The following is a 24,264-nucleotide window of genomic DNA, read 5'->3' on the forward strand; positions in this document are numbered from 1 at the left end:
CATCTCTGGGCATCGCTAGAAGGTTCAGGCTCTATTTCCTGCACAGAGCATGTGGGGCACTTAGAATGGATTCTGCAGAGACAACGCTGAGGACATCACAAATGCAGCTCTTGACCTATTGCTGCGGGGAGGGCGGGGGACAGCAGGCCCACAGCAGGCCCCTGAGTGCGGGGCTGCAGGCCTTCAGGGCAGGGACCCGGGAAGCCCCCCTCCTCTTCAGCAGGGCATGTCTGGGCCTCAGCACCCCAACCCCAGCGGGCATGGGCAGAAGCACCCTTCTGTAAACCAACCAAATCCTACACTCAGAGAAGTCACCCCCCAAGGGCCACACACCAAGGGGCATCCTCCCAGGTCTATGAACCAAAGAAAAGTAAGTTGGTGCTTTTAAAAAATAAACGTCCCTCTGCACATCTCCCTTCCCCCAACCCAACATGGAACTCCTCTACTTACCCAGCTAAAATCCCAATCAAGAACCTGTTTGATGAGTTTTAAGAACTGTTACAGGTGATCTGGGAACATGCAGGCTGGAGCTGGCACCTTCCAACTCCGTCTGTCACCGAGGGAGGGAAAATTGGGGGGTCAATATCCACTTTTATTTGTGAGCATCAAAATGCTCTTGTCTGAAAACACTCTTCATCCTTGCCTATTAAAGAATCAATTGGAAAACAGCAAAATGTTCACGCAGAAGAGCAGCTCACTGGAGCCTTCTGAGGAGCTCGGGGGCTCTCGCCGTGTCAGCAGGGGTTTGCGTCTGCACCTTGCCTCCTCCGAGACCACCCTGGCTCAGCTCTGTCCCAGAGGAGCTCATCAGGCCATCCTCACCCTTTGCAAAGACAATCTTGCCAGCACCCCTGAAGATAGAAAAGTTGGCGCAAATTCTCTTTTAAAACCACTTATGATGAGGGGCGCCTGGGCGGCTCAGTCAGTTAAGCGTCTGCCTTCGGCTCCGGTCATGATCCCAGGGTCCTGGGATCGAGCCCCGCATCGGGCTCCCTGCTCCGCGGGAAGCCTGCTTCTCCCTCTCCCACTCCCCCTGCTTGTGTTCCCTCTCCCGCTATGTCTCTCTCTGTCAAATAAATAAAAATAAAATCTTTTAAAAAAACCCCACTTATAATGAAAGTAATGTCTTTGTTATTCCAACAAATGTTTCCTGAATGCCAGCTATGGTCTAAAGCATGTGTTTGGGTGCTGGGGATAAAGCCTCGTCCCTACCTCTGAGAAACTCCGAGTCAGGTGCAGTCAACAAGCACCTACCGCGTACATGCAGAAGTGCTCTGGGAGACGAGCATAGGTTTCAACACACCTTCACGGACTTCATTGTATGCAAAATGAAAAAAAAAAAATCCTGCAGGATTAAAATACTCACATTGGTATGAGGATAGGCCAGACTCAAGACCAACAACGTAACTTACTGATTTTCAAACAGTGCAGGTATAGTCCATTCTGAGTGATAACTGCTCTGCCATTATAACACATGAAGAAATGCACTGTGCGTTGCCTCCGTTAATTATAAAAAGAAATTACATTCCCTGAACACTTCCCCAAGTGAGGGCAAGGGGTAGAGGCCTGGAGGAGGCGCCTGGCTGGGTGGCAAGTGACAACTAGCCAGGGCTTACACATTTACCATGGCCAACATACCAAGCAGAGAATCCGCACGAGCAATGGACTACTGACACCTGATGCTGACTACAGGCCATCTCTATCATCTGCTAGAGCTGCCGTCGGTCGGGCGAGAAGGAAAATGCGATTAAAAAACACCTGTCTGGCTTATAAGGGGAAGGAGAACAAAGGTTCAAATAAACTTCTGAACCTCAACCCTTTCTCAGTACTTTCAGGAGACCCCTTTGAAACGGCAGGGCGACCGCCATCTCCCCAGTAACCTTCTCTAACCTCACCTGGAATGACTAATGTGATTGCAACAGTGTTACTCTGTCAAGTAGCACTCGCTCCACCCCCCACTGAGCTGATGCATCTACCAGCCGTGTGAGAACTTGGCATTACCTTTAAAGCTAATTACCAGCAGGTTTTTGCGACAGGTGGAATGCGTTTCTGTCACTTCCCTTCTGCAGAGTAAGCAAAGGCGTTACCAGGTGACCGGTGGGAGGCTGCAGCCTGGTCCCCGAGGTTCTGGGCGAACGAGGGGGCTTCCCATTGGTGGCCTGTCCTATGAAACAGCAGCCTGGCAGAGGCACCCTGCTGGAAAAAGGTCCTTTAAATCTTGCTTCACTGTGGCTTGGCTGGATGGGACTGACAGTAACAGTCCAAAGCCGAAAACACCAGAACCAGAATAAGGCTCAGCACTTGGGAAATCCCTGTGGAATTTATGGCTTGGCATGACGGGGAAGGAGGAGTTTTACTTCCAGTCATTTGTTACAAGAGGGGTCTATTTCATTGAAAGAAGAGAAGTTAGTCTTATTCCCATAAATCTCTGCTTTTGAATCATTTTGATCTTTCCTAAGGAGGGTTTAAAATCCCAGACGCAATGTTATTTTCAAACCCAAGTCAGGCACCAGGCAGTCACCTAGAATAACTGAGCATGAGGGGATACCAAAAGAAGTATATTCTATTACCTCTCTCTTCTGATACCTCTTTTTGAAATTAGATCTATGTTTTCCTGAAGGAAAAATGATCAGCTTGGTCCCTGAGAAAAGGAAGATGGAGATAGGACCAGAGGTGAAGTGGGGTGGGGGGGAGGGGGGAGGTGGGTATTACAAAACGGTGAAGTACAAGGGGCGGGGGGAATAAATAAAAAGAGACCAGGGAGGGAAAACTGAATGGAAGAGGTCCATTTGTTTATTTTCACAGTGTTTGCCATTCCGGGAGGCTTGCTGAAGTTCCTGCCTTCAGTGGCTGGCCCTGGACCAACATCTGAAAGTCTTAGATCTTTGGAAAGAAAGATTTGGACAACAAAGCTGTTTTATCTGGGAGGGTAACTAGTTTACTCAAGAGTTCCAGGACTTTGGTTTTGATGTTATTACCTTGGCCTAAGCTTCTCTGTCCCAGGTGGTCCTGGCTGTGTTTACTGATTTAGCAAGGGAAACAAAAGATCCCGGGAGGGAGGGGGGCGTCTCTCAGGCCCAGCTTCCACATTTGGCTGTAGGGCCTCATTACCTGGGCACCCCGAAGATGGCAAAGATGGGGAAGAGTCAAATATTTTTTAAAGGTCCTATCTCTCTCCACTCATAGGAGGGAAACAACACTTCTCTAACTTACTCCCCAAATAGACCCTGCCGAGGATGTTCTGCCAAGGAGTGATGCGAAAGTGTGTTCCAAAGTGAAATGTAAGCTTGGCCCGGTGCCCAGCTCGCGACTGTATTTTGCACAGAGAGCTGCAGCCTGATGGTACTGAAGGAGCACATTTCCCTCCACGTGACTGCAAGAGCCAGGCAGCCCAAGCAGATTTCTTTGTGTTAATAAAATGTGATCTCTAGACAGTACACACCAGCAGCCCTGGGAAAACGTGAGCCAGGGAGAAGGACCCAGGGAAACCCACGCGCGGTCCTGGCTGCAAAGGGACGGCAGTTGCCGGCAAACTCACTGGCGTCAAGGCGAGGTCTTCCAGGCCTGCAAGTGCAAACGGAGAGCAGAGTCCGGGAGGAAAAGACCTGTCAGGTGCTCAGGGGAATGCTGCTAGAGAAATAAAAATAATCCATGGAATCCCATCAAACATGATCCCATGCAAATGTTTCTTGGTAGTCCTTCGTGGACACCTTCTCAAGATTTGGAGTAGACCTGGCATTCTGGGCACCTCGCCCCAAAACTGAGACTACCCCAAATATGGCAGTTTGACTCCTAGGTTCAATTGTATATATTCTGATCTGGTGTAAGGGATGGTAAACACACATATTTCTATTCCCTCACCCCACAGGGGCCCAGCAAATGCAGTCAACTTTCTATGAACACAGGCAACCACGGGGAGGGAATCATAAGCAACCAAAACAATCACCGTGGGAAGGCCTGGACCATGAAGAGCTTGCTTCTGTGGCCAACTCCTGCCTCGTTACCACTGTGGCCTTGTCCTCCTCTGACCCCGGGAGGGAACCACTACTCAGGGCCTCAAGCCTGTCAAGCTGTATCTTTGGGGGGGAGGTTCACAGGCTGAGGAGGAAAAGGGGGGATTAGCCACCCCTGCTCACTGAGCCTCCTTTTAACACAGCAGATCACAATCTCCGGGATTTTCCAATTCACTATGCCCTCTGGCCAACTTGATCTTCCCAATGTGGAGAGTGTGTGGAGGCTGGAGGTACCAGGGGTGAGTGTCAAGACCCCAGGGAGCTTCTGAACCTCTCAGGGACGATGTTGGAGATGGCAGGACTTTATGGGCCAGTGGGTTCCTCTGGTTGAAGGGAGTAGAAAGTCCTAGAAGACACTGCGCCTCTGCTCTCCTCCCCTGCAGCAGCCCAGCCCCCCAGGCTCCTTGACCACGGGCAGGCAATCAGCCATAACCAGCTAATTATGAAGCAGCGAAGTTGATGAGCACCTCCCAGGCCCAGGTGAGCCTTCACCTTGGTTAATCTGCAAACCAGTTAATCGGCCTCAGGATAATTGAAAGTTAATCGTATGCAGAACTCAAGTGCAGTCATTGGAAACAGCAAGAAACCACAGTAGCAGAGGAAGCCAGGTCCACTCTCTGCGAACTCTCTTGGTCCGCTCTCTAGATTCTCCGCAGACAATGTTTAACCTCAGGGCCACCACCCCCCTGCCTCACACACTCCCGGACCCACCCCTTGCCACACAGTAACCTTGATCCCAGGGAGCACATTGTAAGTTCTCAATAAAATGTGACCACTATTATTCCACTGGCACAGTGCATGGATCTCAAGCTAGGAGACATCTGGCTGGCTATGGGAGGCATACTGGGAGAGCTGTGAGCAGCATCACAGGTTCAAACATCACCAGGAAAGCAGATCCACAGCACAGACACATAAAGCTCATTCTAAAACGGAAGAGAAACAAACTTCAGAATATCGGTTCCATCAGCATGGATAACGGAAGGTCATCCCAAGCCCAAGCAGACTGGTAAATTCTCCAATGCCTTCTTCAAGAAGGTGGCGGCACAAGAATCACAGTGTGGGGGCACTGAGGGGCCCAGCCTCCCGTTCATCCAAGGTCCAGGTTTTCCAGGGAATCTGCAGCCATGACTGCTGGCCACACCTGCCAGTCTCGGTGGTTTGTGGTGGCCTTTGCTGAAGCAGTGAGCACCCACCCAAGCCTTTGCTGAAGCAGTGAGCACCCACCCAAGCCTTTGCTGAAGCAGTGAGCACCCACCCAAGCCTGACCTCCACTGCAGTGTCCACTGGAACCTGATGGGGATTGTTGCTTTTACAACTTCTCTCCACCTTGCAACTCCTGCCCTGTGATCACGGTGCAGAATCAAGAGACTTCCCTTCTTCCGTTCTATCAAGCTCCCCAGAAGCAGCCTCCCGCAGAGCACAAAATAGTATGTGCCAGGGGCTCGGAATAACACCTTTCCAGAACACCAGAAACCGCACTGGCCCGAGTCCTTGATCTTCTGCCCAAAGGAGGGACAAGTACTGAAGGATCTTTCCAACCTGCTGTCAGGGCAGCAGATACCTGGCACAAATACTGTCCCACCTATGCCCATGGCAGACATCCTTAATTCATCACAGGACTCTTTCCACTGAGCCCGGCCCAGGCTTCAGTCTTCCAACATGACGTTCCAGGCACCTAGCAGTGCACTGCAGCCAGCTGGGAGCTGCAGCCTGCTGCCATGGTGAGGGGTGGGGGGTGGGCGGCCACAAACCTGAATCCAGACATGCAGGGGAGCAAGCCGGAAGCAGAGAGGGCCACTGCCCTCCTAGAGAAGTTGCCATCAAAAGAGCGAGCTGTGGGCCTTGGGGTTTTCCTTTTCTCCCCCCCCCCCATAAAAAAAATTATTTTGTCTGGCTAATAAACCACTGCTAAAAAATCCAGCTCCTGGAGCAGTAATTCCAGCCAGATAACCCGCTTTCAGGGTTACTCAGGAATGGTGACTACCACAGAGAAGCCAGGAGTCCCCATTCAGAACAAAGGCCATTTTTAAGGAAGAAACTAGCTTTTAATGCTGTTATTTTTTTTTTTTTTAAGATTTTATTTATTTATTTGACAGAGAGAGACACAGAGAGGGAACACAAGCAGGGGGAGTGGGAGAGCGAGAAGCAGGCTTCCCGCGGAATAGGGAGCCCGACACGGGGCTCGATCCCAGGACCCTGAGATCATGACCTGAGCCGAAGGCAGATGCTTAACGACTGAGCCACCCAGGCGCCCCAATGCTGTTATTTTTTCCAAAGGTGTCAAATGTCTTTTGCTTTTCAGCTTTAGCGTTTAAACTCCATTCTTTATGAGTGGCAGAAGGTCAGATTCTTAATCCATCTCCTTGCTTGGGAGCAATACCATCACTCCAAGAGGCTCTGCATTTTTTGCACCAAAATTTGAATGTTAGTCTTCCAGCTCATAGTAGCCTTAGAACAGAGTCACAGAGCTAAAAATAGCAGCCGTGTTTTACAGATAAGAAAATGGAGTCCTTGAGAGATTCAGTGACCAGGGACACATAACCCAATCCTGGCAAACTAGCTCTAGAACCTCAACTTGGCTGACTCCAAATTCAGTGCTCTTTGTAAATGGCCTACCTCCAAATTGCTGCTACATGTTTTCTCTTTTTTAAGATTTTATTTATTTATTTGAGAGAGAGAGAGATAGCACGAGCGGGGGAAGGGGCAGAGGGACAAGCAGACTCCCCACTGATCAGGAAACCCGACATGGGGCTTGATCCTGGGACCCTGAGATCATGGCCTGAGCCAAAGTCAGATGCTCAACTGACTGAGCCACCCAGGTACCCCATCCCCTCTTGCCACCTAAAACCCAATGGAAATAAGAATGCTAACCCAATGTACACTTTAATTTGAATTTACTTTGGTCAATTTTCTAATTGGCTAACTTATATTTATGACATACTTGTAAATTAGAAGGATGTAGATTATTCTCATCTTACAGATGAAGAAGTAAAACCCCAGAGAGGTTGACAACTTCCTTAAGACATGTGATAGCACAGCTGGGATTATAAAGTAGATCTTAGTGTACCTAAAGAAGCATCATGAGGCTTTGCAAAGACTCAGCCTGACAACACAGAAATCTGGGAGAGTCCAAACACTGAACTACAAGTACCTTTTAGAAAGTAATCTTTAAATACCAGATTCTCGGGGCACCTGGGTGGCTCAGTTGGTTAAGCATCTGCCTTCGGCTCAGGTCACGATCTCAGGGTCCTGGGATGCAGCCCCATGTCAGGCTCTCTGCTCAGTGGGGAGTCTGCTTCTCCCTCTCTCTCTCCCTCTGTGCTCTCCCTTCTCTCTCTCTCAAATAAATATTTAAAAATAAATACATAAATAAATACCGGATTCTCACTCTGAATTAAAACTGAGTGACAACTGTGAACAGGCACAATCCCAGGTCCCCTCACTGATTAGCCCATTTAATGTAATTTAACCCCATGACCATCCTGTGATTGGCCGCCACGTTCCAGGTGAGGAAAGGTGGGGAAGGGGCTCATAATTTAAGTGACCTGCCCAAGGTATCATGGGTTCTCAGGAGACCTCAACTCCAAATCCAATTTAGTTTAGTGCCTAGAGGGTCCAACCATGACATGCTTGTGCTATTAGGACTGTGTTTCTTTGAATATCTTTATCAAAGCTTGTTATTTCTGCCTCAAAGATGATTTCATCCTGATCTCCATGGTTTTTGGCCACCGAGACATGCCCAAATTTATTTTTAAGCTGCCTGTAATCAGAGTGGAAGGGCTGATGAAGAAAAGAGAAAACGTACTTTGGCGACGTAGCCACAATATGCAATCCTCTTGGGAGCAGACTAAACTCCAGGAACCAACATCATTTCTAATATGAGCTGATTTCCTACAACCCCTTCCATTAAGTGCTTAGCACCATCCTGGCTTTAACACATAATGGGTATTGCTATGATTTCATATGCATTTAGCTGATTTAAACTTAGGAGCATTGTGCCCACTCCTTTATGAAAGAGCAGAGATATTTCATTAGATGTAAAAATATGCTCAGGGAGCTCTAGCTGGAATCCAGAGGGGGAAATCTTGCCTAGTTTGATGTACTTTGTTAATCTTAAGACAGGACTATTGTACCTTGAAAAGCTTTATCCTGCCACACCCATATGTACAGTACACAAAGTACTATAGCAAGACCTATGCCAAGAACTCCACATCTCTAATCTGGTTGAAAAACAAAGTCATATCAGGTTAATCCCAATTCTTAATCAACTTCTCGTCATCTCCTTTGTGTAAAAAACTATTTTCATACTTTTCTTCCAAATAATCTACTTTGGTTTTCTCAATTTCCTCACGTTCCCATTCCACTTCAACAGAAGGGTCCATTTTTCCTATCTGGAGACCTCCCTGCCACTTTTCCACCTTGTAGGGGGGGTTAAGAAGAAAGTGTCTAAGAGGTTTACACTAGGGGGAGCAGAAAGCCAGGGAGCTGGCTACCACTGGGGACCTGCTGTCCTACCTCTCCCCACCCAACAGCCCATCACCAACAACTAGGGGGACTGCTAGTTCTCCATCCCATGACCCTAAGGTGTCACCAAAGAGAAAAAAGAAGAAACCCAACTCACAAATTTTATAGCATGTTGGAAAGGCTTGAGAGTCCCCAGAGAAATGTATATAAGTTCCATTTCTCCCTTCCCCCTCCCACGCTCTTTCAAACACAGAGTCAGAGGCTGGTAGGGGGACAGAGATGAAAGACACAGGCTGGCCTGTGGAGCATACATCTCCTAGCAGAGCCACCCAAGAAAGCAGGTAGTTACACTGTTACAGGACCACAACCAGGGTTTCCAGGTGGAGTAGATCTTTCCACAGAAGTCGATACGCAGGATGCTCAGCTGCTCTGCCTCCTCATTACTCTTTCTTCCCTACCAACGAGGGGGACACAGAAGGTGGGAGAGCCGTTTCCAGGCCATCAGTGCTGTAGCACGAGACGCCCTCCTACTTAAGTGTCCACGTGATGACGATGGAGGCAGAGGAAGAGGAGAATACAGATCCCAGTGATGAAAGCTACCACTTCTGTACTGAGCACTGTTCAAGTGCTTTGCAGGTACCACCCCATTTACTCCTCCAGGAATCCTCTGGAGCAGGTATGATCTCCCCCACGTTCAGAGCAAAAAACAAAGGCAGAAGTATTACAGAGCCGAGATCTAAGTTCAGGCCAGAGGTTTAACCCCCATGTTATTGGATGCAGAGAAGGGGAAGAATGAGAGGAAGTTGTTCCAATAGATGATTATTTCATTAGTCGAATTCAAGAAGAAAAAACAAAAACAAAAACACTACCCTTGGGGATTGGTCTAGGACATCCTAGATGGTAGGTAAATGAACAAAAATGCTCTTTTGGTTCCATACACTTACTGTATAGGAAAATTTAAGTTTATGAATATAAAAGGTAAGTGTGATGGAGCAGATGGGGGAGGGAGGCAGACAGAGAGAAGCTGCAACAATTTGGTGGGAACGCCAATCTATACTGCCTCAAACGTCCAAAGGACAGACATTCTCCTGCCACTCACTGATACACACTGTGATTGTGAACATCAATTTATATACACACACGGGTAAGGTCTTTAAAGACAAGTTTGTACTCAAATAAGTTAAATGTGCCTAAGATTATATTTGCATAATTAATCTGCTTCTTTCTTCATAAAGAAGATGTAAATTTCAGCTTCATCTATTAAAGGTCAAATGATCACAAAATCTGAATCAATGTAACGTGACTATCTGGAAAGCTGAAGGGTAGGAAGAGAAACAGAATTAAATAAATCCAAATTGCTTCTTCACACCTAGTTTTAGGAGTAGTGAAATTTCATTCATCTTCAAACTTGTAAGGAATCTAGTAACTAAATGCTACTAAATGGCCTGTTCTGTTTGAGTAAATTTCACTTACAGTGCTAAAAAATAACTTATTTTTTGACACGGATGTAGATATTATTTTAAAAATCATTCAGGTGGTTACTGGTCATTTGAAATAAATATATGCTAGATTTTACCAGGAAAAAAGACACTTACTTACCCTGGGAAAGTGTCTTAATATAAAGAAATCAACTGTAATGAAATAAAATCTATGAAATTCTTACGAAGTCAGTTTCATAAATTTATCCTCAGAAAGTTTATCAACAAGGCTTTTACTTTGCTCTTTACACATTCTAGATCATCACTCTTTCCTCTCTAAATCTTTCAGTGGCCTTTGATCTCTTAAAAGCAATATTATTTTGACTGGATCTGAGATCCCCATCCTATTTTTAAACTTTTCTCTAGTAAAAGCCTCCCTAATCTCCTTAGTGATACTAACTAATGAAACCCACAGCATAATGAATCCATTCTAAGGTGAACTGAGTGTTCTGTTTAATCCTCAGGGCAGATGGAGTTTAACTGTTTGCCACTCTCCTTTAGAAGTACTGGGTGGCTCAGTTGTTAAGCATCTGCCTTCAGCTCTGGTCATGATCTCAGGGTCCTGGGATCGAGCCCCACATCCGGCTCTCTGCTCGGCGGGAAGCCTGCTTCTCCCTCTCCCGCTCCCCCTGCTTGTGTTCCCTCTCTCGCTGTGTCTCTCTCTGTCAAATAAATAAATAAATAATCTTTAAAAAAAAATAGAAGTACTCTTCATATCTTGGGGTATTGAGATCTCTGATCTGGGTAATCTGATTACTGCATATCTAGATGATCTTGTTCATCTGGTTTACAGCATGGATTTCCATTGGTCAGGGCCCGGTGGCATCCTTCCCCAAACAAACCTTCCCTTTTCCCATTCAATTCAATTCAATTCGAGAGGCATTTATCGTGCATGAATGGACAGCCTCGCTTCTTAACTCTTTCCATTAAGAGCAGAAGCACTTACAGAGCAGCAAAGAGACTTTCCTTCTCTGCTCTGCTGTCCGGGCCTGGATTCCATAGCAAAGACATCAAATCAGACTGTTAAACCCAGAGCTAATTAGAAAAGAAAGCATTGCTCTTCCCCACTCAAGGAGTTTTCTGCCAAAGCACTTATTTTTGCTGATCCATTTATGCAATCCCACTTTCTAAGAGAACATTTTGTCACAGATGATTTAGTGTTGTAGCTCCCCGGAGCATCTTTCTGTAGCAGGCGCTCATTGTTTTTAGGAATCTGCGGTCTCCCAGGCAAGATTTGAGAGGGGAAGAGGTTTTATTAGCCACAAGCCATCTCTCATTATAAGACCCCAAATTCCAAAGCATTCTTCCAAAAATCATTAATGAAAAAAAAAATCCCAGATTATACTTCTAAAAACAAAAGTTTCGGGAACCTCGTGTGACAGTGGAATGGTGTGATTTTTCAGGACATAAAGTGAGACTGGATTCCCATCCTGAGCTGGATGGGTAGGGAGCTGAGGCAGTAAGGATATTTGTTAAAGTCAGAAGAGAAAGAAAACAAACATTTAGGAATTTCCACCTTCAGTCATGGAGTGTGTATCCACCAGAAGCCAATTTCACAGAAATGAGTACTGTATGGTTTTCCCCCAACAGACCCTCAATTCTGCCAACACTCCCGTAATTGTCTACTGTACATAGCTGGAGGTGAAACTGCACACATTGAATGCTATTTTTAAGTTAACTGGTTTAGGTGAGGGCAACTCCTCCAGCTTTCTGTCATCTTGGTCTGATACCAGAGTACACTTCAGGGGGATGCGGGCAAGTCACCTCATGCACGTGCCATTCGGCGTCCCCATCCCATTCCCCAGACCCTGTCCCCACAACACACACAAAGCCCCTTTCCTCTAGCAGCATTTCCGAAGCAACACACACACACACACACACACACACACACACACACACACACACACACACCCCACATCCACCGTATCTAAGCATGATGTGCAATTAATTCCAGTTTCAGGGAAGAAGGAAGCCACAAATACAAGGTCAGGACTCAAGAATGCAAAACTATAATGATTCCTTTGTCTCTCAGGAGTAAAATTAATCAGCTGGCCAGAAACTTGGCTAAGTATTTTTAGCTGGATATTACTGCTGCAGGTAATCCTTATAATCAAGCACGATTTGTACCACTGAGGCATTCAGGTCTTCTATCTTTTTCTCACAATACACATACACACACAGAACAACAACAACAAAACCACACTCAGAAGTCAGTTCAATACACTTGTTTGCAAACCTAGTAAGCTTATAAAATAGAGGCATTTAAAAGTGATGAATGTTAATGGGTTGGGCTTATTAAAATCTATTTTTCTACTCCTATGAGACCAGGCCTGCTTTTGGACTTTTAAATTCTGAACCATTCAAATCCCTCCAACTATTTCCTTGCCAAAGAGTGTTTCCCCCAATCGCTAAAATCATAAAGCCCAAAATGATGGGCTTTATAAGTGAAACCTAAACCCTGTGTTTTTGAATTACTTTCTCTAGATCATTAGAACATTGTGTTTGCAAAAGCTGTTTGATGTTCAAGGGAGAGTATTTATTTTCAAAATAATAATAATAAGGAAGTCCCAGTTTGCCAGAGGAAACTATTGTGAAGTATCTAAAAATGTTTCAGATCCAACCTTGAACCCAAGTGGAAACAGCCGCATGCTACTTCCCTCCTCGCAAACCTTCAGTGGCTCCCCACTGCCTACTGGATAGAGTTCAAGCTCCACAGCCGGGCATTCATGAAGCTGCCAGCCTGCCTGGCACCGGCCTCTCCAGACTCCTCTCCCTGACTCCTTCATACGAATTTCCTGCCACCAGCCGAACTGGATCTACACCTTGTTCCCTCAACACCCCGCGGGCCTTCCTGTCTCTCCCACTCTGCCATTCTGGCGCTCCGCCTCTCATTCCCAGACCCAACACAGGGGCCAGCGCTTCCAAGAGGACTCACCTCGGGCTCTCGTACCCCCCTCCCCCCCACCCTGGGGCAGTGGCTGCTTCCTGTGAGGTCTGGCGGTTTCCTATTGTCTGCACTGCTCCCTTATTTATCTTTAAGCATTTTACTCACTTTCTTGATCACTCTTCCACCTCCTCTTTTCAGTAGATTTATTGGAGGCCTCTCTGTCCCCATCATTTGGCACCAAGGACATGCTACTCTGTCCCGTCGCTCACCCTTTTACCTCAAAGTTCTATCTTCCCTACTAAATTGCCATCTCTTTGAGACCAGAAGCCAAGCTGTACCCTTGTCTGTCCTCCCCAGGGCACACCACAAAGTGAAAGCTGATGCTATTTCTGGGGACAAGCCACACTGCTCCTAAAACTTCCTCTGTCACTCCCTAACCTTCACATCACTGACAAGAGAAAAGTAAGAGAACTGACTCATGCGTGGTAAGGCTGGCCCCCTGTGGGCCAGGGGCCATGCTGGACCCTTTGTACATTACCTTTAGAAAGCTCACAGAGGGGTGCCTGGGTGGCTCAGTCATTAAGCGTCTGCCTTCGGCTCAGGTCATGATCCCAGGGTCCTGGGATCGAGCCCCGCATCAGGCTCCTTGCTCAGCGGGAAGCCTGCTTCTCCCTCTCCCACTCCCCCTGCTTGTGTTCCCTCTCTCACTGTGTCGCTCTCTGTCAAATAAATAAATAAAATCTTAAAAAAAAAAAAAAAAAGCTCACAGAAACCGAAAAAAGATATTACCTTGTAGATGAGAAAAGAAAGGTACGGGAAGAGTAAGGATTTATCCATTATAGGACCATTTGGGGGAGAGATGAATTATTACTCTGGAATGCTTATGCAAAGTCTTGCTTATAAGCAGGAGGGTGAACTAGACCTCTCTCCTCCTCCAGCACTGTGATATGCCATACGGCTTCTTTACCCCTGAGGTCCTTATATTGCCTTCAAGTAGAAATACTAATGCCTATTATTAAAAATTCAATGGTAACATCGATTGATTGATTTGCTAGTAAATATGTCAGGGAGAAACCTTCTAATCAGGAACTTCTTTGAACTGCATTTTGTTTGTTTTAGTTTTTAATCTCACGAGCAAGGAGGAATGATGACAGGTTGCAGTTAGCTACCCCAGGTTACCTAAAACTCAGAAGCTAAGAGGGACAAGCAAGACTGGGCAGAGGAGAAATCCAAATTCCTCGACCAGAGGCCTTAATGGGCTAGGAAAGGCAGCGTATGCAGACTCACCAGGAGACCAATGCTAGGTCCTCCCGGGAGAAAGATCAGAGATGGTAATGAGGACGCCACTCACAGGCAGTTACAAACTGTTATTGAGCTCTTATTGTGTACCAGGCACTGTGCCAACTACTCGATAGGCACCGGCTCACGGGACCTTCCCCAATCCCACGAGGCAGATCCAGTGATTATTTCCAAGGTTCCAAATGGGAAATCAGAAGCAGATCATGTAAATGACCTGCCTGAGATCCTGAGCAAGCACGAGTCAGGATTCACACCCAGGTTGGTTGGTTTGTTGGATCTTAAGCTCTAAGCCATTGCTCTATGGCCCATGCAGAGCTGCCTCAGAGACAGGGCCATTCTGATGGGTGCTGTGAACGGGGATGGGGGTCGGGGGGGTGCACCAAGCATCTAGGTCTTCAGGAAATTTAGGTTCATTCCAAAACAATGGTTTAGGGGCTTTTGGGTCAAGACATTTGCTGGAGGAGTATCAAATATATACTAAGTGAAAGATATTCTCAACCATCTCCATTAAGGAATCAAATGCAGACCCTGTCCCTCCCTGTCCCTCCCTCACGTGTTCCTTCCCAGTGTTTTTTTAATCCTGTGACTTCCCCTGCTACTTCCCTCTTCCCTCCATTTTCAATGCTGAGACATAAAAAATGACTCCCGGGGAAGAGTGATCAGTGCGGTTGCAGGGGAGGTTCCAGAGGAGCCTAATAAATCACTGCTGTCTTCTCATCCTCTGGCTTTCTACACTAGGATGTTATCAAAGCTTTTTGCTTCCCACCTTGCCCACCCCTTTCTTTCTCCTCCACCTAGTTCTGTCTTCATCTTGCTATTTTTCTAGTCTGGTAGGCACAGTGCTCAACTGGAAAGACTCTGCCAAGACCCTTGGCAGGAGCCGGCCTCCAGGAATCCTGCCCGCCGCAGTGGTGCAGCGAAGACAGGACCTCTGGGCAGACAGGCGCAGGAGAGAGGGCCGAGTCTGGGGTCTGGCTACAGGGCTGGGCAGAGCAGGTTTCCCTGGCATATGAACGGCCCTACAGGGCTCAGCTTTCTCATGCCAGGGTCAGGATTACAATTTCTTGCTGGCACTTGCTGTAGCTCGCCTGGGAAGAGAAGCAAGGGCTGGGGTGGGGGACGGAAGCAAGCCAACACACCACCCGGAGTTGGGCAAGCTCAACAGGGCACTGCCACGTGCCTGAAGCACACGGTCACACAGGCAGGCGGCCAGGGTTGCAGGGCTCGCACGAGAGCCGGGGGGTGGGGGGGTGGGGAGTAGGAGGGGGGCTGGGCACCAAGCCGGTAGCTCTTTCCACACTGGCAGAACAAGAGCTGCTAACCCAGAAGTGACGCTGCTGGGTTAACACTAGGAAGTCACTTGTCCTAACCCAGAATGAAGGAGCAAAGTCAAGCAGGCTACACAGAAGAAGGATTGGGCATGCTGGAGGGGAGAAAAAAAAAAGAAAAAAGCATGTCCTATTTTTGCAGAGAGAAAGGGACTGGATGAAACAAATCCCTAAATGGAAAACGGGGGTTGGGAATACAGTCTAGTTCTTTCCCTACCCCCATGCCGCTGACATCAGAACAGCAGCTCCAGGCCCGGAGTATCCATGTGCCACACACCGTGCCGAACTGTCAGGTGCCACCCCACGGAACGCTGCCAAACCCCACGGGAGGGGGGCTATTTGTCATCTCCCTGCTATTGAGAGTAACCTGAGGCTTAAAGAGGTATGGAAATCGACACAAAGTTGCCCAGCAGGCCCATGCGGGTCCAGGACGGGAACCCAAGCCCCCAGGTCCAGAGCTTAAGCTCTTCACCGCCACCCCGCTTTCCACACCCACCTGAAAATCCCTCTTGCCAGAAGACTAGGAACTCCTGTCCTGGGAATGTCACAACAGGTCAAAGCTAAGAGAAAAGGACAAGTCTGTCCTCTACAGGGTATGGTGGGGAAGAATCACTCTAACAAGAAACAGAAAAATGTCTGACTACCTCCAGAAGAAAGCTGACTCTCTCCCCTTCATGATGTCCTTGATCCCAATGAATGCAAAACACTTCCAAGCGACTTGAGGCGCAGTGCACAGCAACTATCAATCACGATGCTCCCAACCTGCAGACATATCAATGTGCTGGATGGGAAAATATAGAACTGCACGCCCTTAAGAGGAGGGAGAAACTGAAGCTTCACCTCATGATGTGGAGAAACGCAAGAGCATCCCGTTGCCTGGGCAGGACCTCCCACGAGCCCAGACCCACCAGCACAGAACTTCTGTCCGTCATTACTCAGATCCCACAGCCAGCATGTTCCTTCCACGCCAAAACCATGTCAGGAAGGAAGGTCAGCAGAAACAGAACACAAATGCCATCTTGCAAAGGTACCACGGGTTCTCCCCCACCTCCTCACTCTTCTTTTGCCACCCACTTATGCCCTCCTCTTCCCACACACCGCCTGCCGCATGGAAGGGTTTTCACTTCACTCCGTAACCAGGCTTCATCATGACCCGGTCTCTGTGCTCACAACTAGAAAGACAGCCTTCTTAATTCTCAGCTGAATATGGGTCTAACTGTGGTAGGACACCCCCAAGCTATTCAAAGAAAAACCACCAGAGGAAACGATTTCAAATCTGGCTTTACAAGCATGTGATTTAAAAATAACTCTGCCTTTGTCTGCTACAGATGACTTTCCCTAAAGGGACTGCTGTCCTTAAAGCAATCGCTCAATTCTCTGGGCAAACAGATTCTTATTTTTCCAGCACCCAGCGCATACCTCCAGGAGAGCACTCCCGGGTACCATCTCTGATAGCAACTGAAAGGCAAACATCGAAGCGGTCAGGATGACTCCCTCCATCTCCGCGGACCTGAGACCACCAGGAATGTGGTACCTTGGACACCAGAGAAGACGGTGCAGGTGGCTACAGCATCCAGCAACCACCGTCATCAAGATGTCAGCCCAGAAAGCTGAGCCATCACCCCATAGCCATGGGAGGTTTCAAAGGATCCCTGAGTTACTTCTTCAAGGAAAACTGTATTTCTTTGGATATTTGATTTATTCTTTGATTAGACAGCTAGACAGAGGAATAAGGATGGGGGGCATAAAACAGGAAAGGGGGTTGGGGGGCCATCATGGTAAGTGGTTAAGAGAATTTGTAAGAACGCTCACCTTATCGTTCCAAGACACACTTGGGGTAGACCTAGAAATGCATTAGTTGTCAGCTTATGGCTTAATTTCCTTTCAGCCTGACAGGTGGCACTAATGACACCAGGCTACTGAGCATAACTCAAAAGATGCATGCTGAGTAAATACAGAAAACAAATGTTTAATAGAATTGCTTTGCAATTATCTCCCGATTCACTGGACATCAGACTTTTATCAACTAACAGCATATAACTATGCTCTTATTAGCATGATATTTCTTCTTGGCAACCTAATGTCATCTGACCTTCTCAAAAGTTTTGCCAGAAAGAATTACAGGAGACAAAAAGCATCCATGTGCATGTGACAGGATCCTGAGTTATGCCCAGATTTTGCTGTCCAAATTGAAAGTCTCTATCAGTAGTTCTCAACAGGGGTGATTTTGCCCCCCCACCCCCACCCCGGGGACAGTTGGCAGTGACAGGAGACATTTTTACTTGTCACAGGGTGGGGGGTGTGGTGGGGGGGGTGACTGGCTTCTAAGGGCTAGGAGCCAGGGATGCTGCTTAACATCCTACAAGGCACAGGACAGTGGCCCACAGCGAAGACTTTTGTGAAACCTCAACAGTGCCAAGGTTGAGAAATCTTGATCTAGACTGAAATGATACAGCTCCCAGAATGCTCAAGGCTACACATGTGCTCTTCCCTTCTGAAGACTTCTTTTCCTCAAGGTTAACTTGGTATTTCTGTTCTGGTCACGACTGGGATTGCATGGAACGATCAAGAACCTTCTTCCTTTTCAGCTTTGTTTGGGACATACCATCTGTCCATCATGTCCACATCCCTTAGACATTTATTTTGCATTATAAACTTTGTAATGACCAACATGGTAGGAGTTGTTATGGCAGAGTGTTATTGTCTCTGTACTTGGCATTTGAAGAAGACCTTTAGCTTCCCCCCCTCCCTTCTTGTTAGGATTAGTGAGTTTTCAATTCAAAGATTATTTTGAAGTATGTTTCCATTACCAAAAAAAGACACTTAAATGAAGAGCTTATTTCTAGATTCCAGTGCCCCCTTTGATCCTAGTACCTAACAAAATGATTTCTGCTGAAACTCAGGAGTTCTTTGTCACAGATTACAAATCTGATTGGGGCACCCCAAGTTTTTTTGGTTTTGTTTTGTTTTTTATTTTTTTATTCTTGGGCAGCTTTATTTTTTTCCTCCCAAATATTATATTTAATATTGCTACATTTTTGTATTTTTTAAATTCAATTAATTAATATATAATATATTATTAGTTTCAGAAGTAGAGGTCAGTGATTCATCAGTCGTATATACTACCCAGTGCCCATTACATCATGTGCCCTCCTTAATGCCCATCACCCAGTCACCCCATCCCCCCACCCCCTCCCCTCCAGCAACCCTCAGTTTATTTCCTATGATTAAGAGTCTCTGATGGTTTATCTCCCTCTCTGATTTCGTCTTGTTTTATTTTTCCCTCTGTTCCCCTATGATCCTCTGTTCTGTTTCTTAAATTCCACATACGAGTGAGATCATATGATAATTGTCTTTCTCTGATTGACTTATTTTGCTTAGCATAACACCCTCTAGTTCCATCCACATCATTACAAATGGCAAGATCTCATTTTTTTGATGCCTGAGTAGTATTCCATTGTATATACATACCACATCTTCTTTATCCACTCATCTGTCAATGGACATCTGGGCTCTTTCCACAGTTTGGCTATTATGGACATTGCTGCTATAAACATTGGGGCACCCCAAGTTTTTGAAAGTCATTGATTAGTACTTATTCTAACAAGCTCTGACAAATGGCTTCTAAGGAAGCCTCCAAATCTCAAACCCTGATTCTTGATTCTCAGTAGGAACAAAGATGTGGGGACTCAATATTTACATGCCTTTTGGGAAAAAATACATATTTCTAACCAGGCACACATCTTGTATTTGCCAGGGAATGGAGAAATACCCGTCAACTGAGTATCCGTGTTAAGGCTGGAACACACCCATCCAGTAACTATTGGCCAAAATCTCTTGATACTTCTTTCCAGAAGGGGGGAGGGTTATATACTGTTCCTAAGTATTTTAAGAAGGTATTTCAGAAGACAGGATTGAAATCAATGATAAAAGCTGACACAGGTACAACAATGACAACTGCTCTCATTACCAGAACATCTACTGCCAGTCATTGGACCCTTTATATATATATTACATATAACGTTCACATTAACCCAATCCCATAAAAACTATACCTTTCTATACAAAGGTAAACTGAAGCTCTGAGAGGTTACATCACTTCCTAAAGCTACAAGGTGGTTAAGTCTCATTCTGCAGAGCAGAGTGACTGAGATACGAGGGCACCTTCTCACTGGGGCTCCAGCCCCTTCTCCCTGGTTTCAATGGTTATTTCACTGATCATCTGTTCCTGGGAAGAAACAAAACCATGGCACTGTCCATTCCAAGGAATAAGGGCTTGGGGTCACACCAAGGAGTATATTCCCCAGCTTCTGCAGCCTCCTGGGGTGGGCAGAGGTTAAGACTTAATTCTATTCCAGCCAGTGGCCTTGAGTTATCACTCAAAGTAGGTTTTGGAGAAGGGGGCCAGCACAGAAAGACCTGACCTCCAGTACTAATATTTCAAGGCAGGGGTGTTCTCTTCCTCCTTTGAATCATTTCCTTCCATTTTAATCTCACTCTGCATGTCAAAGAAATTCTTCACAAGGCAAGGACATGGAGTTCAGGAATGATCTCCAGCACAAGTCCTCCATTGTCCTGCTTTCTGTGTCCCCTGCAGCAAAGGCCCTCAGCTCAGTGACCTTCCTGACAATTTATCTGGCTGAATCTTTGTTCCTGGTTACCTGTGCACGTGAAATGTGCTTTCTTCCTGTTCATTTTGCACCAGAGTGTTAACGGCATAAAAGCCAGGGCTGAGCCACCTCAACCTGTGTATATATCTGAGCACTGAGCCGTGGGTTTTGAAGTCCTGGACATTTTGGGTGATGTTTCTACGTAGTATTTCAACACCGCTTACGGCCGACCTTGCAGGCTTTGACATACATGGATTAAGTGTGATGAACAGATGAAAATGAAAAAAAAAAAAGATACTGGAAGAACAATTTGGTTTATAGGAATAATGCAGTTCTGGCCCTGAAAAGGCTAAACCATGCTTAACAGTGAGAGGTGCTTTTAGATTCAATTTCTCAATCAAGGAGAATGCAAGAGGAAAAGGATGAAAAAGTGATCAGCCCCATACCCCTAACTCATAATTTTTTTTTCCCCTTCAGGTGAGAGAAAATGAATGTAGGTGAACCACACACAGCCTTGGAGAGAGTCTACTCACATCTTTCAGCAAGATCCTATATCTATGTATTTGGGGAAGGGGGGCAAGGGGCAGGAGAGGAGATGGGTGCCTACAGTATCCAAACCATTCACTGTAGGCTGGTGTTTCTTAAACTGCAGTCCTTGGATCAGCTGCATCAGTATCCCCCGGGGTTCAAAATGCATATTCCTGGGCCCTTACCCTAGCCCTGAAAAATCAGAATTTCTAGGGGTGGGTCCATAGAATCTGCAATTAGCTGACTCTCCCAGACATATGGATGCTCACTGATGTGGGACGATCAGGGCCGTGAGTGAAATACAAGCTTCCTCTTTCAGAGCCAGCCCTTCTCCCTGATTGTGAAGATATTTGTGCCCCCCCCCCACCCCGCCCTGTCCCTCCCTTTCACCCTCTTCCCCATCTGAAGGGAGAATCTTTTCAGAATTTACCTGGTCTGATGGGGCTCTGCATGCAGTTCGGGGACGGGATGCCAGGGTGAATGGGTGCAGAGGCCCGACTGCTGAGGTCCATGACGGAGGGGGCCGCAGAGGAAGGCGGCTGCAGCCCAGGAGGGTGAGGGCTGTGGTCATGCTGGGACGGGCTGGGGGGAATGCCATTTTCCGACAAAAACTCCTCCAGGTCCATGTATTCCAACTGGAAAGTATCTCCGTCATAAGGAAGGGTTTTGTCCCATAAGGTGGGTCCCAAGAACGCCGACTGGGGGACCGTCGGGCTATTACTCTCATCATCCAGCTTCTTTTCCTTGTCTTTATCTTTACTAAATGCTGCAGAAAAGGGGGAAAGTTGGACTTTAAAAAAGAAAAAAAAAAGTGTCACTTTTTTAATCACCCCTCCTGGCCTCTGCTACAAAACACCTCATTCAAAATGTTCTCACAAACACCAGGGTTCTTCTCTGGCTGCTGGCTTTTGTGGATCTAGAGTTAAAAGTTCAGACAGGACATGGATCTCTGCCTGTTTTTCAACATCTTCCTATTTACTTTGGAAAGAAAGCCCCAGTCCTTGGGACAGGGCTACTGGCTGATCTAGGACATAAACAAGGGAATGCAGTTTTCAAGTACATGATTTGAGGAGACAAATAATTTACATCTACAGTGAGAAAGTAACACCTGCAGTTACATACAATTGCTGTGATTTTTAAAAAAACAGCCAATAACCAGGCATGATTTCTCCTCCAGGAAATTCATTACAGTAACAACATGAGGTCATTCAGACTTAGCCAGTGAGCTGGGGATTCTAATTTTGGTAAAGCAGGGACTCTCCACCCTCCTTTGAAACCATGCTTTGAGCACTTACTATATACCTGATACTTTCCATATATTATCTCCAAAAATCTCATATTGACCTGCAAATAGCTATTAACCCCATTTATAATGAAGACATAAGAGGCCCTAAAACCTGAAGGAACTTGACCAATGCCTCACGCTGGCGGAGGAGAAAAACTGAGAACTTCCTGAGCCCACATATATTTGTTTAGAAAGCCGCTGAGGCACCTTGTATTTTACAAAAGGAGGGTTTCTTTTTTTTTTAAATTTTTTTTTCCCTCCTCTTCCCCAAAGGCTTAAGTATGATCCAATTCACAAAAATTACACATGTATGCAATCTGTCAAAAGCACAGCTATGGGAAAGGTGATTACATACCCTCGACGGAGGTATGCAGCTATGTCCTACCTGGAAGTACCGCTCACCCCAGGTCGTCTTTAAACCCTGCTCTGGATTTTGCCCATTCTAGTACTCAGGCGCGGGTGGAATCTGGGATTAGGGAATCTGGCTTCTGAGTTTCTTCCTCAGAGAAACACAGCCTCCGCTGCCATCCATTCTAATCCTCTAGTCTCATCTCCTGAGAATTTGACTTAAAACACCCACAGATGCAAAAGACTGCAGGCAGCACCTCCCTCCCAAGTGCTACTCCTTAAAGGAGAGTTAAAAGGGAAGCTATACTTTGCAGAAGGCGAACCAAACCCCTCAACTCTTGCAATGCAACAGGTTGTCCCCCTGCTAGGAGAGAAGATGAGAGTACTCCCAAGCTATTTGTAGCCAAATGATCTTTCAAGACTTTTACACTCTAAGCCGCACGGTCCGCATTGGCTACTGTGACATCGAAGGCATGAAACGGCATCAGCCCAAATGACAAAACCCTGGCGGCACCAGCTCGGTTCGGCGCCTCCTCGCCCGACCCCTCCTCTCCCGCTCCAGCCAAGGTTGCCTGGGGGAGGTTTGGGACTTACCAAGAAAGGGATCAAGCCAGAGGAGGCTCCTGCGCGGTTACACGTGAGCCTACTCCGCTCTCCCCTCCCACCAGGAAAAGTGCACGGGGAAAGTGTCAGAGCTGGAGGCGTGCACAGCTTCCCGCCCAGAGACCACTCCCCCCGCCAGCCCCAGCCCCCACCCCGCTTTTTGAATTACCCCTGGCAGGGAGAGCATGAGGCTCCGCTCACACCTCGAGAGTTCCGGATGCCAACTAACACACAAACAGTAGCACGATCCCAATACCCAGGCTACGCTGCGAGACCTCCCCCCCCCCCCAACAGAACCAGGCCCTCTGGTTTCTCCTCCCCAGCCCAGGAAGCTCTGCCCTCGCGCAGGCGGTTTCACTCTGCGTGCGGGGAAGCCTCAATCTAGGGAACACTGACCTGTCAAGTTATGACTCCCACCTGCGCCGCAGGACCGGGACCCAGAGAACCTGGGTCGGTCCCAGCACTATTTTAAACGTTGCTCAGTGAGGGGATTCCCCCCACCTCTTTTGGGGGGGTGATGGGTGAGCTCTTCAAATTTCAACAAAGCAGGGACAGGGTGCCAGGGGACAGGGAGGGAGGGGATGGATGCTCCAGCAGGGTTGCCCAGCCAAGGAAGGGGACCCCAGGAGCGTCGTTCCTTCCCAGAGCGGGGCAGCCAGGAAGGCAGCGCTCACCGTCTTCGTGATGAAGGGGGAGCTTCAGCGGATTCTCCAACAAGGACCTGAGCACGCCGTAGGGAGGCGGAATAAAGGTGGGATTCAAGGGGAGCGGTCGGGACATTTTCTCCATCGCGATGCACTCAAATTTTTTTCTTAGAAAAAAAAAAGCCCAACCGCCCCCCAAAATGTTGCTGAGCTTTTTCCTCCGTCCTTTGCCAAAAGTACTCGCTTTCAAGGCGGTGGGGACAAGAAAAAAATTACTTATATCTTTATAAATACATCTGCATAAGAAAATAAAAACAAAAAACTTTCGGGTTCCCAGTGCAGATGGTCCCCGGAGAGCGCGCCAAGTGCCCGCGGGCTCCTCGGCGACGTGCAGGATGCTCTCACCTGCCTCGAACCCCTCGTCCTGCAAAATGTTCAAAATTGCGAAAAAGAAAGAAAAAATATGCAGATGGCTGCAGAAGGGCGTAAGGCACCGCGCCGGCCCGGCCCCCACGCGCCAGCACCCGAGGCTGGGCGCCGTCCCACCCCACCCCCCTCCCCGCGCCGGCGGCCGCTGTTCCCCCGCGCTCCGCGGCCCCGCAGCGCCGGGCTCAGCGCATCCGGCCGCCCATGTGCCGCGGCCCTGACAAGAGTGACGTCAGGGCCCGCACCGCGCGCCGATAGGCGTGCAGGGGCGGAGCCACGCGCGGCACCGCCCGCCTGCCCCACCCGCCCCGCCCGCCCCGCCGCCACGTGTTTAGCGTCGTCGCGCGCGCG

The 24,264-nt window shown here is 47.6% G+C and overlaps 1 protein-coding gene across 4 annotated transcripts in view; it reads right to left on the reverse strand.

Annotated features, from left to right (window-relative positions):
- Window positions 1-24,042, reverse strand: part of HLF (HLF transcription factor, PAR bZIP family member) — a 56,020-nt gene extending 31,978 nt beyond the window's left edge. The window contains exons 1-2 of one of the 4 annotated variants that reach the window (XM_036090551.2): window positions 23,518-24,042; window positions 21,038-21,397 (exon numbers count right to left, since the gene is read on the reverse strand). In XM_036090551.2, coding sequence (XP_035946444.1) covers window positions 21,038-21,397; window positions 23,518-23,632 — 475 coding nt within the window. In that variant the 5' untranslated portion in view covers window positions 23,633-24,042. The remainder of the gene's footprint in view (window positions 1-21,037; window positions 21,398-23,517) is intronic. The other 3 variants (XM_036090554.2, XM_036090553.2, XM_036090555.2) reach the window with 3 other exon arrangements.
- Between the last annotated feature and the right edge of the window lie 222 nt (window positions 24,043-24,264).

The sequence above is a fragment of the Halichoerus grypus genome, chromosome 2, assembly GCF_964656455.1.
Source record: "Halichoerus grypus chromosome 2, mHalGry1.hap1.1, whole genome shotgun sequence".
Classification (NCBI taxonomy): domain Eukaryota; kingdom Metazoa; phylum Chordata; class Mammalia; order Carnivora; family Phocidae; genus Halichoerus; species Halichoerus grypus.